The sequence below is a fragment of the Fukomys damarensis genome, unplaced genomic scaffold (assembly GCF_012274545.1).
Source record: "Fukomys damarensis isolate Sample0158 unplaced genomic scaffold, DMR_v1.0_HiC HiC_scaffold_2, whole genome shotgun sequence".
In the NCBI taxonomy this organism is placed as follows: Eukaryota; Metazoa; Chordata; class Mammalia; order Rodentia; family Bathyergidae; genus Fukomys; species Fukomys damarensis.
Window position 1 is genome coordinate 45,973,647 of NW_022900914.1, and position 18,794 is coordinate 45,992,440.

Below are 18,794 nucleotides of genomic sequence, written 5' to 3' on the forward strand. Positions count from 1 at the left end.
GTGTGTGTGTGTGTGTGTGTGTGTGTGTGTGTGTGTGTGTGTGTGTGTTACTGAGGATTGAACCCGGGACCTTTTGCATTGAACTACAACCCTGGCTCTTTATTTTTCATTTTGCAATAAGGTCTCACTAAGTCATGAAGTTGCCCAGTCTGGGTTTGAACTTTTGATCTTCTTGCCTTGGGATTACAGGTATATGCAGCCACACCCTGAGAGCCTTCTTCTAGATCCCTTGCAGTCATAAACCACATAGATAACCCTTGGCTTCCAATAGGGATAACTTTATAAAGTCCTCAATTTTTTTTTAACAAGTCTTCAATTTTGTGAACACCATGACAGCACAGACTTTTCTCCTTATGGAGCTATAAAAAGAGATGAGATGAAGGCTTGGGATTCAGCTCAGTGGTTTCACTGCCTTGCAAGCACAAGGTCCTGAGTTTAATCCCTGGTAGCAAAAAAAAATTAAAAAAATAAAAAAAGATGCGATGAGAAGAGTGGAGTGGAATTCAGGAGATGAGTCTGCCTGATTCACTCCTGCTATCTCCATACATTTGCTATTTGCGTTTGTATCTAAGCAAAATAATTACTTGCTCTCACCTAAAGGGTCAGGACTATGAATGTTGAGGGACTATAATTTTTTTTTTTTATTAAACACTCCTCCCCACCCTCAGGATACATTTACATTGCCATAAATAGTGCAGTTTTCAGCAGCAGGAACCAAGAAGGAATGTGGGGAGTACCCACCTTCCTTTCTTGTGAATTATTATCTATGTGCTCTCTCTTCCTGGGTAGCACCAATCTCCCCAAGTGCCAGGTAAGAGACTGGACGAGGGGAAAGAGGGCTGTGCAGTTTACCTGCCCTTTGGTCTCTGTAGGTACCAGGAGAACTCGGCAAACACCCTTCTCCCAATGCTGTGGCAGACATGGGAGACATGGGGACAACAGCTGGCCTCTGGGCCTGTTCTTGCTCTAAGCCAACATCCTAGAAAGGCAGGGTCTTTTAGAGGAGAAACCATGATAACTGAGTTTTCCAGCCCTTCAGCCTCTACTGCTAAGCCTGGGTTCCTACAAAGCCTTGTCCTATTGGCAATAAAAAAGGCAAGAGATGAAACCAGCATCCACATGAGGTATGTCCTTGAAGCTGCCATCCTGTGTAACTGGCAGCCACAGATGACATGCAGACAGCATGCAGGCTCTCCACCAGGCCCTAGGAACCAGCTCCTGGTCCCCCTGTGCACTCACTGATGGCCACTAAAAAATAAAAACTCCAAATAATTCTGTATCCTGTCTGTCCTGTGTGAGTCACTAACAATGCCCCCAGGAGAAATGTTCTTGGCATTTATGAATAGTTGGTTAAGGGAGTGGGGAGACAGACTTGTTTTCTAGGAACCAGGATCAAAGACCAGCTCTTTCATCAGCCTCATCCCTAGAAATCCTAAATACTGTCTCAGAGCTCAAACTGCAGAATTCACCTTAAAATCGTGTAATTACAGCTCTTCTGTGATACTAAGCTAAAAGGCAACATCATGATTAGGCAGTTATGCTCTAGGGACAAGAGCGAAACAATAGGCATGAAACAAAAGGAGGAAAAGACACTGAAGGGGTAAAATGGCAGGGTAGGGCAGATAAAGTAAACTTGGTGCAAAACACCAAGTGGAATGAATCAACAGCTCAAGCCATCGCTCTAGCTTCTCAGTTCATTTCAGAAAAATCAGCTTAGACCAAGGAGGGTATGTAGAGAGCACAAAGTTTTGATCTTTTTTTTTTTTGTACCAGGGATCAAACTCAGAACCTTACATCTGCGAGGCAGGTGAGATGCCACTGAGCTAAATCCCCAGCCCAAGAGCACAGTGTTTAATAACAAATATAGAAAGGGCTGGGAAAGAAAATAGGGGACCAAAGAGATGTCAATCTAATTAGCATGAAGTGACCAGGATGATGACCAGCAAAAGGAGGCACCTAGCGACCCTGAGAGGCACCAACTATGTAGCCATGTATTTCTAATGGAGAATCCTGGACCTGACCAACAGACAGATGCTTTGGTCTTCACCTGCCTTACGTCAGCAGCAGCACCTCCAGCTCAGACAAGGAGTAATAGTGTATTCCAATTCATCAATTTCCTCAGGAATGAGCTCTGCAAATAAGTTTTGGGCACTGGTCAGGACTCCAGCCTCTAAGTACCAGGTAAGTCCCTTCAGGGTCTGCAGGAAACGATTGGCCAGAATGTCTGGTGACCAGTCAGCCTCCTCCTGTGCCAAGTGGAGGATGACACTGGTTAGCTGGCTGGCAGTGTGGTGGCCCAGAGCTTGGGTGGACTTGCACATGGCTTTGAGAATCCTGAGGCACAGAGATTGGCAGCCCAAGCCTGCTTGGTCCAAAGTCCACAGGCATGATGTCTTGGCTGGACACAGGCTCAGCCATCGTAGTTTGTCATATTGGGCTAGCAGGTGTGGTCTGGCCAAGACAGTGTCATCAAGGGTCACTGATGGCAAGAAGTCAATGATGAGATGTTTGTCCCATACTGCACTTCTAATGTCAGGGCTGCTGAGGGCGGTGCTGGTTGGATCACATAGTCCAAGAGGGGCCCTGTGGTTTGCCATCTGATGGAGCCAGCCATTACCTTCTCATATGTGTCTTCCACTGTCTTTAGGGAGAGGCAGCCTCCTGCTACACAATACACAAGGTCCCAGTACACATGCTGCCATGAGGAAAGTACTCTGGGCTCTCACAATGAACCATGAGGAAGCCAGAGACATTCATGATAGTGTCCTCACCAGGGATGCAAGACCACAGGTTCTGTTCCAACACAAAGGGCATGATGAGTTGGATATGGTCAGCTGTCACCACCTGCAGGTCATCACAGAGGCTGCCAAATACACGTCCTGAAGTAGCGTGTCAGGCAGCTTGGCCCAAAGAAGCTCTGGAACTCAGCGCATACGTCCATGGCAGCTTGCTTGGCCCGAGCCTGCTCTCTGCTAGGGATGGCTGCCCAGTTCCGGTACTAGTAATTTCTCCTGCAGGGACATGCAAACTTGTGAGTTCTTCAAGTCTACCTGGCAGTTCCTGGCGAATGGCTTGGGCCAAGGTGGGCAGAAGGTATCTGTGTTAAAGGCCGAAGAGTCTGTGAGAAGGATCTGCAGGGACCAGCTCAGGCTTAGGCTCAGGCCTGTCTCCATGTCTTTGCTCAGTTTTTGTGGGGAGCTCATCCAATTTAGTTCTTCCCAGCTCCTTTTCCCTGAATGGCTCAAGCAAGTATGCCCAACCATACATCTGTTTAACCACCAGTGCAGCGATGCTGAGAATGGCTTCTCCACCTACCTCCAGCACCAGCTGGGTGCTGGAGAGCAAAAATCAATTGCTGTGCCAATGCCACTGTCATTCTTGTTTTTGTACTCACCAGCTCCTGCCATTGCTCACCTGAGCCTTCTTAATGCATCTGGGAGGTGGAGGTGGGAGAGAGTAGAAGTGTCCACAGAAGGCATCTTTGTCCTCTTTCCTTTCAGGCTGGGTGCAAGAATGAAGGAGAGGATCCTAAACAAGCCCCCCTGATTTGCTGTGGAGGAAGACCAGCCCCTCTCCAGATGCTTCAGCCGGGCCTCAGGATCTTCTAAGAGCCTCTGATTTTTCTGGAACTCACAGTGGATGGAGGCAAAGTAGAAGTGTCAATCAATGTAGTGGATCTCTTTGCTGTGGTGTAGCAGAGCCCAGTAGAGACTCAGCATGGCTTCTCAGCTCCATGGACCATGGGGGACACACAGGGGCTGGTGTCATACTCCATCAGCCCTGTGCTACCACTCCTCTGAATTTGCTTCTTGCCCTGTACCTCTCTCAGGTCACCTATCAATATGGCCCCTTTACTGCTGGCACATGACTTTTTTTTTTTTTTTTTTTGGAGACAGGGTTTCACTCCGTAGTTCAGGCTGGCCTTGAACTCACTAGGTAGCCTGGGCTAGCCTTGAACTTGCAGCGACCCTCCTTAGCCTCTCAAGGGCTATGATTACAGGTATGTGCCACTATGCCCAGCAAGGGACTGTAAAATTAGGATACTACTTATCTAGTAAAAATCAATAATCCTCTCAGATATGTGCTCAAGGCAGATAAAATATTTGAAAATGGTTAAACCTCTTATAGAAACTGGGGTTAACAAAGTCTACCGAAAGAATTCTAGGGAGAGGGCAAAATAAGTTCATAATTTTCATTAAACATTCTGCCTAAGGAGCTAACTTCAGTGGAGTGAAAACATCCAGAATTAGGGGACAAAGAAAATTATGGCCTGCCCAGGTGCATCTGAAAAAACTTCTACAGAAAGACTTTTGAACTGCATGCTAGGCAAATGGTCTATCTCTGAGCTACCTCACCAGACCTTTTTATTTTATTTCAGACATGATTGAAGTTGCCCAGGCTGGTGTCAATCCTTCTTAGACTCCTGCATAACTGGCATTATAGGCACGGGCCACTCATGCTTAGCTAAAAAAGACTCTTTTTATTTTCCTGGTACCAGGAATCGAAGTCAGGACCGTGTGTTTGCCAGGCAGGCACAGTACTGCTGAACTACATCCCTGACCCTTAAAAAAAACTCTTAAAGACAAAGTTCACAGACTTTTTGAAACAAAAAAATCAATCCATAAGTAAATATGTAACATAAAAGTAAAAGGTTTTCAAAAATTGTGTAGAAAATCCTCTCATTCTTATTGGTTTTGCCTGCTTCATTGAATGTAGAATGTCTATAACAAAACTCATTGTTTTTGAGTTATTTCTGTATCTGGGTACTTTAATTATCATATATACACATTTTAAGATCTTTCCTCCTGAAATCAAATTATGGTTACCTAACGAAATAATTACAGCTCTCAAAGATATGTTAATTCACCAGAAGTAAGCTGATGTGATGCTAGATCTTAGGTTTAGGAATTAATCTTAAACCGGGCATGGGGTTGCACACTTATAATCCCAGCACTGGGGAGGCTGAGGCAGGAGGATCACTGTGGGTTCGAGAGCAGCCTGGGCTACATAGTGAATTACAGGTCAGTCTCAACTACATAGTGAGACCCTGTCTCAAAAAACAAACAAACAGAGCTGAGGATTTAGCTCAGTGGTTCGGTGGCCTGCCTTGCAAGCGCAAGGATCCGAGTTCGAGCCCTGGTACCAAAAAACAACAAAAACAACAAACAAACAAACAAATAAAAAAAGAATTATCCTTAGAGGGCTGGGGATTTAGATCAGTGTTGCTACCACTTGCCTTATAAGCACAAGGACTAGAGTTCGATCCCTGGGACAAAAAAAAAAAAAAAAGAATTAACTTTAGAAAACTCTCATGGAAAAGTCATAGGGGCCAGGGATTTAGCTCAGTGGTTCTGCTACCTGCCTTGCAAAAGCAAGGACATGAGTTCAACCCCCAGTACCAAAAACAAAACAAAACAAAACCAGTCATGGTCCAGGAGGGAGCTAGTGATTGGGACAACGGTGACGGAGGTGAAGATGTGAGGGGGTTAACTGAGGGATGGGTTGGAGGAGGACTGCAAGGGTACAGGCTACAATAATGGCAATGTTCTGTTTGGGAGGAGCATTAAATAGGTGTTTATTACATTATGTTAAACAAACCAACAAAATTTCAAAAGCAAAATACTCTAGCCAGGCATAGTGGCTCCAGCTTGTAATCCCAGTATCTGTGAGGCTGAGGCAGGAGAAATGAAAGTTTTGAACCCAGCTTGGGCAACTTATTGACTTAGTATCTGAAATCATCTGATAATAAATAAGAACAGGTCTGAGGATATAGCTTGGTGTGAAGGGCATGGGTTCAATCCTCAGTCTTACAAACAAATAAAAACAATAAAATTTGATTTGCCCTACTTAGCTTGTTTTTCTCAAAAGTAATTTCTGAAGTTTTCTCTCTTCTGAATTAGTATGCGAACATGTGTTGCAATATTTCCATTTTTATCATTCTCTTCAACAGAAAGTCAGAACTGTTCTAATCCTTTAAAATTTGCCTTTCCCACTGAGTATCTACAGTCAATTATTCAGCATGAGGTGCTTTATTTTTTGGTCTGGGATTGAACCCAGGGCAAGAGCTCTATCACTGAGCTATATCTCCTTTTTAAATTTTTTATTTTGAGACAAGGTCTGGCTAAATTGCTCTTCTAGCCTTGACCTTGTGATCCTACTGCCTCAGCCTCCCAGGGTGTGGGGATTACAAAGGTGCAACTCCATGCCCAGCAGAGGTATTTTTATTTTTTAATTATTTAATAATTTAATTTTTGTAATAATGAAGGATTGAACTTAGGGTCTTTCCACTGAGCTGTATCTCCAGCCATTTCTTTAATTTTGGGGGTGGGATACAATCCCCCTAAATCACATACTTGCCCAGCCTGGGCTTGAATCCATGATCTTCCTGCCTTAACTGTCTGACGAGTATGTACCACTGCGGTTTTAAAGCAATGGGCAAAGATCAGCTCATGAACCCCCTTTGATATCACTGAGGTTCCACAAAGCTACAACAAATCATATCAAATCTAGCTTGCATTCTCCCAGCTTCTTAGCATGTCTCTGTAATTTATAGCTTTCTTAATCTCACGTTTATATTTTCTCCTAGCTTCTTCTCACTTCATTTTAAATTTGAAGTTACAATAATCTTCTAAAGCTCCTTCACCAAACACACAAATAGAATTGAATACATAAGGTTAAGACAATCTATCTGTACTCATTATTTGCTTTTTTCCCCTCTTGTATCTTTAAATTCATTTTGCTGATCCTTTAAAATTAAAGTAATGCTATAATTGTGATTATTCCTTTTTATCAGCTTTCATTTCTATTCTCTAGTTTCCTGTGATCCAATGTTCTCTGGACTGAAGTACCTTTATTTTTAAATTTTATTTATTTATTTACCAAAATAGAACAGCAGCAGGATTAATTTTTTCAGCAGGAGCCCAGTTGGAAGAGCAACACTTACCATCAAACTGATAGTGCATGGTTTGATGGATTCGCTCAGTGACACTGGCCAGCCAATCTTGAAAAGACAAAGTCACTTGTGCCTCGTCTAACAGCTGACCACAGGCTAGAAAAGAAAAACATCTCTTCAGTAACTTTTTCTTTCCAGAATAAACAGTTGAAGTTTGAAAAAAATTAAAGTATAAAGAAAAAAGAGAATATGAAACTGAAACCCAAAGACAAGTAGATAGGCTGGGTGTGGTGGTACACACCTCTTATCCCTGTACTTTGGAGGCTGAAGCAGGAGGATCACTGACAGCTTGTGGTCAGCCTCAGTTACATAGTTCAAGGTCAGTCTAAAGAGACCTTGTCTCAAAAAACACAAAAAAACAAAGAAACAAATAGAAAAAAAAAAAGAAATAAACAAAGAAAGTAGATAAACTAAGTGAATTAGATTCTGAGACTGTTTTTTCTTTTTAATTGACACATAATAGTTATATATTTATGGAGTAGATTGTGGTAGTTAAATACAGACATTTCTCGAAAAAAAAAGAATCCATTTAGAAAAATAAATGACACTCTGGGAAGCTGAGGCAAGAGGACTAAGTTGGAGCCCAGATGGTATAACTTACAAAGACTGTTTCAAAATAAAAAATAAGGGGGCCGGGGATTTAGCTCAGCAGTTCGGTGGCCTGCCTTGCAAGCGCAAGGACCCGAGTTCAAACCCCAGTAACAAAAAAAAAAAAAACAAAAAAAAGACAAAATAAAAAATAAGGGCTGGAGATGGTGCTCAAGTGTGAAGGTGCTGGTTTCAATACTCGGTATGGGAATAAATAAACAGAAATGAAACCTCTTAGATACTAAAATGTTTAACTCCAAATTAGCCTTTAAACAGTAAACTATGAACTGAAGAATGACCTTACATAATGGATGTTTTGGAGATCTATAAACTACTTGTTTTCCTGATGAAATGTAGCTGTAGGCCCAATCCTTCTCAGTAATGAAGCTATTTGTCTCCTGTCAAGGTTGAGTACAAAGATGATGAACGTACTCAGTATGGACTATGAAACCTTTACATATAACCCTAAAACTCTGCATTCAGAAACACAAAAGGAATGACAATTCATTATCAAATAAAAGTGAAAAGGTGAGGGGCTGGTAAGATTTAGCTCAGTGGTTCCACAGCCTGCCTCACAAGTGCAAGGACCTGAGTTTGATCTCCAGTACCAAAGTAACAAAAAACAAAAACAAAAAAATACAAGTGAAAAGGTGAATTCTTGTAGTAAATGGGAAATACAGTAATAAGTGGTAGAATTTAGTAGAGTCAGAGTGCATAGTTGGGAGTTAAAGGCTGTGGGACCAAGGACTCCACAACACTGAGTGGCCAGTCCAAATCTAAAGCCCCTCTGCTCTAACCCAGGGGTCTGGGTCTGGGTCTGGGCCTGCGTCAACTCCAAACGCATGAACCTTCCACAAGCTACAGTTCTAGGCTATTTTTCTCCTAAAGTGTCTTGACATGCCTGAAGAAGTAAAATATCTTCATATGGCATAACTACTATTTATGTGAAACTCAAATTAACATATGTAAATGAGTATAATAATGTAGACTGTAGAAAATCCAAAGTAGTTTGAACAACAGAATGTGAAGAAAATGTTAAAAATCTATCTTATATACTGTCAATATGTTTATTTCCTGACCTTTCACAAATATATACCTAGAATGTGTAACGGACCAGCTACATAATTAATGTTCAGTTTGTATTATTATAATATGCATTGGTCTTATCTTCAAAATGAGGACAGGGTTGATGTCTACCATTTGTGGGGTTTTTTTGTTTGTTTTTGTTTCTTTGAGATAAGGTCTGACTATGTAGTTCAAACTGGCCTTGAACTCACTATGTAGCCCAGGCTGGCCTCAAACAGCAATACTCCTGCTTCAGCCACCCAAGTGCTAAGATTACAGGCATGTGTCATCATGCCAAATGTCTACTTTTTTTTGTCTGTGTGATACCGGGGATCAAACTCAGACCTTGCAAAGGCATGGCACCACTGAGCTAAATCCGCAGCCCCAAATGTCTACTTTTTTTGTTTGTTTTTGGTACTGGGAATTGAACTCAGGACCTTGTGCTTGTGAGGTAAGTGGCGGCACCACTGAGCTAAATCCCTGGCCCATTCAAATGTCTACTTTTTAATCAGCCAGCCATATCATAGCAAGTACTCAAAAAGTACTGCCCATATTTAACTGAAGAATGTGGTAGAGATGGTACTGGGGATCAAACCCAGGGCTTTGCACTGGGCTACACACCCATCCCTTTTTTATTTTTTATTTTGAGAAAGCATCTTGCTAAATTACCCAGGCTGTGCTCAAATTTGTGATCCTCTTGCCTCAGGCTCCCACAGTACTGGGATTATAAACTTGTGCCACCACTCTTAGCTATCTTTATACAATTTATATGGAGAGCTAAGAAAATATTGATTCTGAAATGTACAAGCTTAATTATTCTAAGTAGAAAAGCGATACATTTAAATACATAAGTTATATTCAAATTAAGTCATTCTGTGATAAATTCAGAACAATATCTATACCCTTGCTTTTAAATATGTTTTCAAGCTTCACTGACTTTGGAGAGCAGACTATGCTTGTCTTTTTAACTTTTTTTTTTTTTGGTAGTGGTACTGGGGATCAAACCCCGGGGTGCTCTACCACTAAGCTACATCCTCAGCATTTTTTTTTTTGGTACCAGGAATCGAACTCGGGACCTTGCACTTGCAAGGCAGGCGGTGGCACCACTGAGCTAAATCCCTGGCCCTTTCCTCAGCATTTTTACAGTTTACTTTGAGACAAATTCTCACTAAATTGCCCAGGATTGTGATCCTGAACTTATGATCCTCCCGCCTCAACCTCTCAAGTAGCTGGAATTACAGATGTGCACCACTGTGCTTGATTTCTCAACAGGTATTTTTCATTGCATAATTATAGTATACATTTTTTAAACTTGAATCTTCATTTCAACTGAGAGTAATGAGCAATAAAAGAAACATTATCTTGTAAGACACCTGCTGTCAAAACATGTTAGTAATTTTAGTTTTTATACTGGTGAGAATCTAACCTATGGTCTTGTAGATGCTGGCCATCCCCCTCTTGGTACATTTTGATTTCAAGACAAAATTTAGAGGCAGTGGGTATAGTTCAGTGGTAGAGCATCTGCCTAGCATGAAAAAGGCCCTAGGTTTGACTCCTAAAATTGCAAAAACAAAAAAGACATAATTTAGTTTTTTTTACTAATTTCTTAAGACATTTAAAATGTAGTTTAACATTTTTTGAGATAATTGTATGTTCATTGAAAATTGTAAGAAATACAAAGCTTGTATTTGTACCCTTTACCCAGATCTCTCCAGCAGTTAAATTCTGTAAAACTATATTACAGTATCACAATTAGAAAAATGATGTGGACACATCCAGTGCCCTTACTCATATTTCACTGGCTTCACATGCACTCATGTGTTGTGTGGGTACATACAGTTCTATGTAATTTTAATACACATGAAGACTGCCACAGTCAAGATACAAAACAATCCCATTGTAAGACTTCCTGGCAACCACTAATCTGTTCTTCAACTGTATGATTTTACACATAACTTATTTTTAAGCATGATTTGAAACTGGTGGGACAAGAAAGACCTCAGCTATATAAACCCACATGCTGCTAGTGTTTGTTAGCAGCACTCTGGGAGACAACATGCAGAATTTCTTTGATTATTTTGCTTCTGAATTTAGGATAACTTACCATCACTGTAGCCTATTCTAGGGACGGGAAACTTACACTGCCTTTTTAATGAAGAAGCAACCACAGGCTTTTTCAGGCCACTCTTCCTTAGATTACTGCTCACTGCATCTTGAGGCATTAGTGAACTATTCATCTGTGCACCTAAATCACACACAAATCATGACGGTGTTTAAAAACATGTCCACAGAAAAGAAACTAATTTCATATTAAAATCTAAAGAATTTGAAACATAAGCAGTCTTTGCCAATTTCTAGGTTGGCTTCACAGATTCTAGAGGGAATCACTATCAGCTTTTATACATAAAATTTTAATGTTTAATGCTCTTTACTGGAAATTGGTGGCAGGTGTGGAACAGAAGTGAAAAGAGGAAAATTCATCCATTGTCCAATTTTTCTTTCTTTCTTTTTTTTTTTTTTGTACCGGACTAGAACTTGGGACATTGCACTTACGAGGCAGGTGGCGGAACCACTGAGCTAATCCCCGGGCGGCATTATCCAATTTTGATGTGCTGCCTGCCTTCCTTTTTCTTTTCTCTGAATACTTTGCTTTGCTGTTTTCATTATTTTAAGTATCTATAATTATGCCAGGGTTGCCAGTCAGAAAAAAATTATTTTGAATTTCAGGTAAACAATTTTTTTAGTATAATAAGTATGTTCCAAATATTGTGTGGGAGGTATTTATACTAATTATTAGTTTTTTATTAGAGATTCAAATTTAACATTTTTTTTTCCTCATTGAGTTTATTGGTACATTTCAGGTATACAGTACGGTTACATTCATTATTGGGATCTTGTACCTAACAGTATTTTAGAGTATTTTTGTTTTGTTTTGTTTGGGGAGGTTTTTGTTTGGTCTTTGGTATTTTGAGACAGGGTAGTCTCGGAAGTAGTAGTTCAGGCTAGCCTTGAATTCACTCTGTAGCCCAGGCTGGCCTCAAACTCTCAGTGATCCTTCAGTCAGCCTCCCAAGTGCTGGGATTACTGTCATGAGCCTCCATAGCCAGCTAACTGAGCATTCTAAACTTTGTTTGTCTACTGGCATGGCCTAAATATTTCCCCATATTATTTTTTTTTTCCTCTGGTTTTTTGAGACAGGGTCTCACTACATAGTTGAGACTGACCTGGAACTCACTATGTAGACCCAGCTGTCTCAAACTCAAAGCAATCCTCCTGTCTCAGCCTCCAAGTGCTGTTTTGTTTTGTTTTGTTTTCTTGAGGCACTGGGTATCAAATCTAGTACCTCATGCATGCTAGGCAAGCACTCTACCATTGAGCTATATTCCAAGTCTCCACAAATTCCTTTTTTATTGTTGTTTTGAAACAGGGTCTCACTATCACTACAGGCTGGCCTTGAACCTGTGATCCTCCTGCCTTGGCTTCTCAAGTACTGGGATTACAAGTATGTGCCATGATGCTCTGTCTTTATATTAACAGCTGCCTATCATTCTATGGCAAAGTAGCTTTATGATGGTTCATTAACTATACCCAGTATATCCATTTATAATATATAAAATATAGTATTATATATAATCATAAAATGAACATCTCTGGAAAAAATGCTTTTTTCTCTCTCCTCTCTTTCCCTCTCTTTTCCTCTCCCTCTCTCTCTTTCTTTGTGTCAGGGACCAAACTCAGGACCTTGTGCTGAGCCAGACAGCAGAACAACTGAGCTAAATCCCCAGCCCTAAAAATGCTTTTTCTATACCAAGGATTATTTCCTTGAAAAATATTACTTAGGAATGGAATTACACGGGGAGAAGGGGGAAAAACAGAACCAAGACCTGTCATGTAAAGGTACAAGATCCCAATAATGAATGTAACTGTACTGTATACCTAAAAAGTACCAATAAACTCAATTAAAAAAAAAAGAAATGGAATTCCTGGAAAAGATGGATAAGTGAATATTTAACAGTAATTTGTGCTCTGCTGCTGCTGAAATTGCTTCTCTACAGCAACAAAATAACAATGACTGTTTTACCATCTTTCTCCAGCTTCCCAGCACCAAAACCACAGTGCATGACCATTTGATCCATTTTTACCATTTTCCTATCAGAGCACCATTTTAAATTTTCTTTTTTTGACAGAGTCATGCTATGTAGCTTGGGATGGACTTAAACTCATGATCCTTCTGTCTCAGTTTCTCCAGCCTAAGGTAACAGGTATGTACCATAACACCTGACCATTTTAAGGTGTTTTTTGGGTTTTTCTTGTTTGTTTGTTTGTTTTGTTTTTAAGGTTCTTAACAGATAACTCAAGTTTGTTTGGGATTTTTTGTTTGTTTGTTTGTTTTTTGAGACAAAGTCTCACTATGTACGTCAGGCTGAATTTGAACTCACTATGTAGCCCAGGCTGACTTCAAACCTGCAAACTCACAGGCCAGGGATTTAGCTCTCTGCCGCCTGCCTGCAATCACAACATTTGATCCATGGTACAAAAAACAAACAAACAAACAAACCCCTGAAAACTCACAGTGATCCTTCTGCCTCAGCCTTCCAAGTATTAGGATTACAAGTGTGCAAAACCATGCTGCATTTTTTTTAGACAAGGTCTCACTATGTAGTTTTGGCTGGCCTTGAACTCACTGTGATCCTCCTGCCTCAGCTTTCCAAATTGTGGGATTACAGGTGTGTGGCACCATGCCCAGACACAAGCTATTTTTAAAAATGGTTATAGCAATTTATACAATACTAGCCATGACCAAGAGACAGGATTTCACCTTTGCCTATGGTCTCATCATTTGAAAACTCTTTCCTAACTTGGTAGCAAAAGTTATTTTAATTTTGTATTTCTAAAATGTTTTCACTACTCTGTTTACCAGGGAGTTTGGAGATTGACCCATCCATGCGGATCAGGTAATATTTTCATTCTGTTTAGAGTCTAGATATCTTGACACTGAACTACTAAGGTACTTTAGCATTTTCAAATTGACTTATATTAGTCTTTAACTGACACTAATACTGAATATTTAAATGTTTTTAAACTGTATTCTTATTAATTTATTTATTGACACAGGGTCTCACTATGTAGTCCAGGCTGGCCTCAAACTTGAGAACTTATAGGGAAATATAACTATTATCATAAGTTACTTGGTGCTGGGGATCAAACCCAGGGTCTCATGAATGCTAAACATGTGCTCTACCACTGAACTACACTTATAACCCACAAGGTTTTTTTTAAGTGTTTTATGAAAGAAAACTTCACAATACCATCCTAAGGCAGATTAAGGCTTACAGGATAAACAGACATACACGTAATATAAGTGGAATTTGGATGCATCTTATTTTACATCAGAACTAACTTTTAACTTCACAAAGAATCATCAATGGAAGTAAAACATTTCCAGAAAAAAAGAAAACTGTAAGAAGGGCTAGGGGTATAGTTCAGTGGTAGAATACTTGCCTAGCATGTGTGAAGCCCTAGATTCAATCCCCAGCACTGCATAAACCAAAAACAAAACCCATAAGAACAAAAATTACATTTTATAATTGCTGAGATTCAGGGAAAAACATAAAACAATTTTCAAAGACAGATCATCAAAAAACAAACAAACATACATATAAAACAGCCCCTCACCAGATACTTCACCCTTTTTCCTCTTCTTTGGCTTAGAGGCAGTAGACTCAGAAGCTGATACAGATGACTCTGAGTGACAACCTAATTGGGGCACAATAATTTCTTTAAGACCTGAAAAATAAAAGATTTGTGAATTAGTAATACTATCCAAAGATGAGCCAGGCATGGTGGTGCATACCTATAATCCCAGCACTCAGGAGGCTGAGGCAGGAGGACAACCACAAATTCAAGGCCAGTCTGAGCTACACAGTGAGACCCTGTCTCAAAACAAAACCAAATAAAAATAAATAAATAAATAAATCTATAGCAAAAATAAGGGCCCCATCTAGAGAAAATTTCATTTATAAAATTTTAAATCCCCAAAATAAAACATGTGGTTTTGTTCATAAGATCATTAACTAGATAGAAGGCTCTATAAAGTAATGCAAAACTAAAAAGTTAGGAGCTGATGCCAGTTAAAATAAAGATCATTAAGAAATAGAAAAAGAAAAAAAAAAAGAAATAGAAAAAGGGCTGGGGATGTGGCTCCATGGTTCAAGGCCTAGGTTCAATCCCTAGCTCTACCAAAAAAAAAGGGAAAACAAAGGCTGAGGGATTTAGCTCAGTGACACTGCGCCTGCCTAGCAAGTGAAAGGTACTGAGTTTGATCCCTGGTACCAACAAAAATTAAATTAAATTTAATTTAAAATTACTTAATTTTTAAAAAATATCTCAAGCTCAAGGTCCTGAGTTCTATCTCTGGTACAAACAAAACAAAACAAAACAAAAACTGGATGTGGTGGCGCACACCTGTAATCCCAGCACTCGGGAGGCTGAGGCAGGAGGATTGCTGTGACTTCCAGACCAACCTGGGCTACACAGTGAGTTCCAGGGCAGTCTGAACTACATAGTGAGACCCTGTCTCAAAAAACCAAAAAAAAAAAAAAAAAAAAAAAAAAAAAAAAAAAAAAAAACAATAAAGAAAATCCATAAGGACAAAAATAATCCCAGCACTCTGGAGGCTGAGGCAGGAGGATGGCAAATTTGAGCTCAACTTGGGCAACTTCGCAAGAGCCTGTCTCAAAATAAAAACCAAAACAAAACAAATCAAAAGGCTGAGATTGTAGCTTAGTGTGAAGGTTCTGGGTTCAGTCCTGGGTACCACCACCTCCCCCACAAATAAGGTGCCTACAAGACAAAAATATGTCAATGACAACAAAGGACTCAATGAAGAAAACTTTAAGGTCTTTTGAGCAAGGTGCTAGTTTTTTCCATCCTCAGAGATAAAAAATAAAACAAAATAAAAGGGATTTGTTTTTGTTAATATAGGCCATCTGTGGAACAACAAAATTGAAGTAAAGCTAGAAGTAAAGCTAACTTTGCTAGATTCATTATCTCAATAAAAATGTCCGAGATGGGCATGGTGGCTCATGCCTGTAATCCCAGCACTTGGGAGGCAGAGGCAGGATTACCAAAAGTTCAAGGCCAGCCTGAGCTACCTAATGAGTTCAGGGCCAGACTCAACTATCAAGTGAGACCCTGTCTCAAAAATAAACAAAAAAATAAATAATAAATAAAAATGTCCAAGTCTCTTGATTTTTAATTTCAACAATCCAACCACAAACCAACCAACCACCAACTTTAATGCAAATGTACTGATTGGGATTAAAAGAAAGAATGCTTAAAAATGAATAAATAGGAAGAAAAGGTCTAAAGGTGTAGGGAAAGTGGGAAGGGTAGGGGAAAGGGAATAAGGGAAAAGAAAAAAGTATGAGAAAATGAAAAAATGGAAATAAAGTGGTTGTAAATGGGGAGGGGAGGAGGGGGTGAAGGGAGGGCAGGGACAAAGGGAAAAAATGAGAACCAAGACCTTCATGTGAAGGTACAAGATCCCAGTAATGAATGTAACTGTACTGTATACCTAGAATGTACCAATAAACTCAATAAAAAGGAAAAGAAAAAGGAAAAAAAATGAATAAATAAATAAAAAATAACAACAAAAAAGAAAGAATGCTTTTCACCTGAATCATCATCTAGCAACTGTTTCTGAAGGTTTCTAGGGCCACCTCTAAAAACATCAGAGGAACCCTTTCATTGCCATTTTAGAAAAACAGTAACTGTATCAATCATACCACCTACCGCTAGAATCAAAATTAAGGAAGTCTGAGAATTCCTGAGCCAATGTCTCGTCACTGGCAAAGGCACAGATACAAGCAAAGAAATGAATGCATCTCTGGGCTGTGTCATCCTTACAAGCATTCGACTTGTGCGATTTCAGAGTCTGGCAGGAGCAGAAGAAGCGACGCTCAGGCAAGCTCTTGGCACTGATTTTCTGCACAAAAGATGTATGCAAATACCCCAAACTATGCTTCTGGCTTGCCTTGCATTTCACCACCAGGATGTTTTTGGTAATCCTTTGTACCAGAGGACCTGTGGGTTCTGTGGCCAGTTGCCAGATGGTCTGTTTGGTTTCTGGGGAGGCTTGCATGGCGTTCAAGACCGAACTCTTCAGGGTCAGCGGGGTGGCCTCTGCCTGGCAGTTCACTGCCAGCTTGATATGCTGGCACTGGTTTTCTACAACACCTTGGGAGGCAGTTTTCAAGCAGGAGGGGACATAACACCGTCCAGAGCTCAGCTGAGTGATGATAGTCCCATCCACGGTCTGGATTGTCGTCTCTGACACACCTAGCTCCACAAAGCATCGGTAATCAGGGCCCCGGTCTCTCTGCCGAACTGAGTAGACCTGCAGATCTGAGCCAGTAATGATTTTGACAGCTTCAACACTAGGCTGTTTTCGTGCACCATAGCGGAAAATGGTCCCACATGTCTTGTTCTTACAGCTCAGTCCCCGGGTTCCATTGTATGTGCCACATCGGGGACACTTTCTGATCCCCCTCAAAGTGGCCTTCCCCAAATCAGATAAGAAAGCTGGGACTTTAGTCCTCAGAGAGTTTGGTTCCATTTTTCACAGGCCCTAGAAAGACAAGTCCATCAGCATGAGTACACATTCACACACACACACACACACACACACACAGTTAAAAAAAATCTCTTATGATAGCCGGGTGTGGTGGCGCATGTCCTGGCACCCAAAAGGGTGAGGCAGGAGGATCACTGTGAGTTCGAGACTAGCCTAGGTTCTAGGTTACATAGTGAGTTCCAGGTCAGTCTCAACTACATGGTAAGACCTTCTCTAAAAAAACAAAAAAAAAAAAAAAAATCACTTATGATTATTTAATACAGAAAGTAAAGAAGCTATCCAACAGCTTCACATCATAACACTAAACAACATAAATTTATTTTTTTCTACACATAAATTTATTTTTTAAAACAGAAGTGAATGAAACATTGCTTTTCATATCCGTATTTGTTTTTTTATAAATCCTACTGTAGCAACCAAAGTCTTTTTAAAAATTTTTTACTTTTTTTTTGGAGTACTGGGGATTGAACCTAGGACCTTTGCACTGAGCTACATCCCCAGCCCTTTTTAAAAAAATGCTTTGAAACAAGGTTAAATTGTCCAGGTAGGGCTCAAATTTGTGGCCCTCCTGACTCAGCCCCCCCGAATAGCTTGGATATAGGTGCATGCTACCGTGTCTGGCTAGTTAACCTATTTTTTGCTGGGAACAGATGTTTACATAAAACAGCAAGAATTAGAAAACAGGAAAGATAGGTTATTTTCTTTTTACCATTACCCCAAAACTGAACCAAATCCTACCTGAACGAGCTGCCAGGGCATCTGGAAAACAGCATAACCTGAATTCAAAAAACCTAAAGTGTGTTTCATTAGTTTGGGATGATCAGAGAGGATAAGTGAAGGCATGATCATTTACAGAGTAAATGACACTGCTTAACCCAAGTCTTCTGAAGTTTGAACTCTATGGTGTAACAATGCAGACATTCTGCCTCTTCCTTCTCAACCAGCCAATGGCAAAGCTCCTGCTCAATATTCCACACTTAAAGACTTCTACCACTTTAAGTGGAGATCTTGGCCATCTACAAGAAAAAAATAAAATAAAATTATATGAAGATGGGATTTCTCCTAGAAATCAGACAGAGTAGGGGCTGAGGGTATAGCTTAGTAGTAGAACATGTATAGCATGTATGAGGCCCTGGGCTAATCCTCAGCAATAATGAATAAAATAATAATAATAATAGAATATATATCTAAGTCTTTGAGAAGTATTTGTGTGAAATTTTTGTGGAAATAATTCACTGTTTTGTATTCCAACTGCAAGAAAATAAAAGTGTTAATGTTGTTACAAAGGGGATTGACAAGAAAACCTCCTGCCATGGTATATAGCTGATTGAATACTAACTTTTCCTAATAGTAATACACTTTTAGTGTTTTATGCTTTTTAGAGTAATTTCCTATTATTTCACTTATTTTTCACAATATGAAAGTCTTATTTAAGCCAAAAAACTGTTTTGCAGATACATAAGTAAAGGACTGGGAGGTATAGTGATAGAATACTTGCCTACCACATATAAGATCCTGGGTTCAATCCCAGCAACTCAAAAATATATATATATA

At 40.0% G+C, this 18,794-nt stretch overlaps 1 protein-coding gene and 1 pseudogene across 7 annotated transcripts in view; both read right to left on the reverse strand.

Annotated features, from left to right (window-relative positions):
• The window catches only part of CUNH2orf42 (chromosome unknown C2orf42 homolog), a 45,327-nt gene that overhangs the window by 14,423 nt on the left and 12,110 nt on the right, over nucleotides 1-18,794 (reverse strand). For 3 of the 7 annotated variants that reach the window (XM_010609658.1, XM_033764581.1, XM_033764579.1), the window contains exons 2-6: nucleotides 17,979-18,256; nucleotides 16,400-17,234; nucleotides 14,282-14,392; nucleotides 10,710-10,850; nucleotides 6,944-7,048 (exon numbers count right to left, since the gene is read on the reverse strand). In XM_010609658.1, the coding sequence (XP_010607960.1) occupies nucleotides 6,944-7,048; nucleotides 10,710-10,850; nucleotides 14,282-14,392; nucleotides 16,400-17,222 (1,180 nt within the window). In that variant the 5' untranslated portion in view covers nucleotides 17,223-17,234; nucleotides 17,979-18,256. The remainder of the gene's footprint in view (nucleotides 1-6,943; nucleotides 7,049-10,709; nucleotides 10,851-14,281; nucleotides 14,393-16,399; nucleotides 17,235-17,978; nucleotides 18,257-18,794) is intronic. The other 4 variants (XM_010609662.1, XM_010609661.1, XM_010609659.1 and 1 more) reach the window with 4 other exon arrangements.
• LOC104852137 lies at nucleotides 608-3,407 on the reverse strand (annotated as a pseudogene).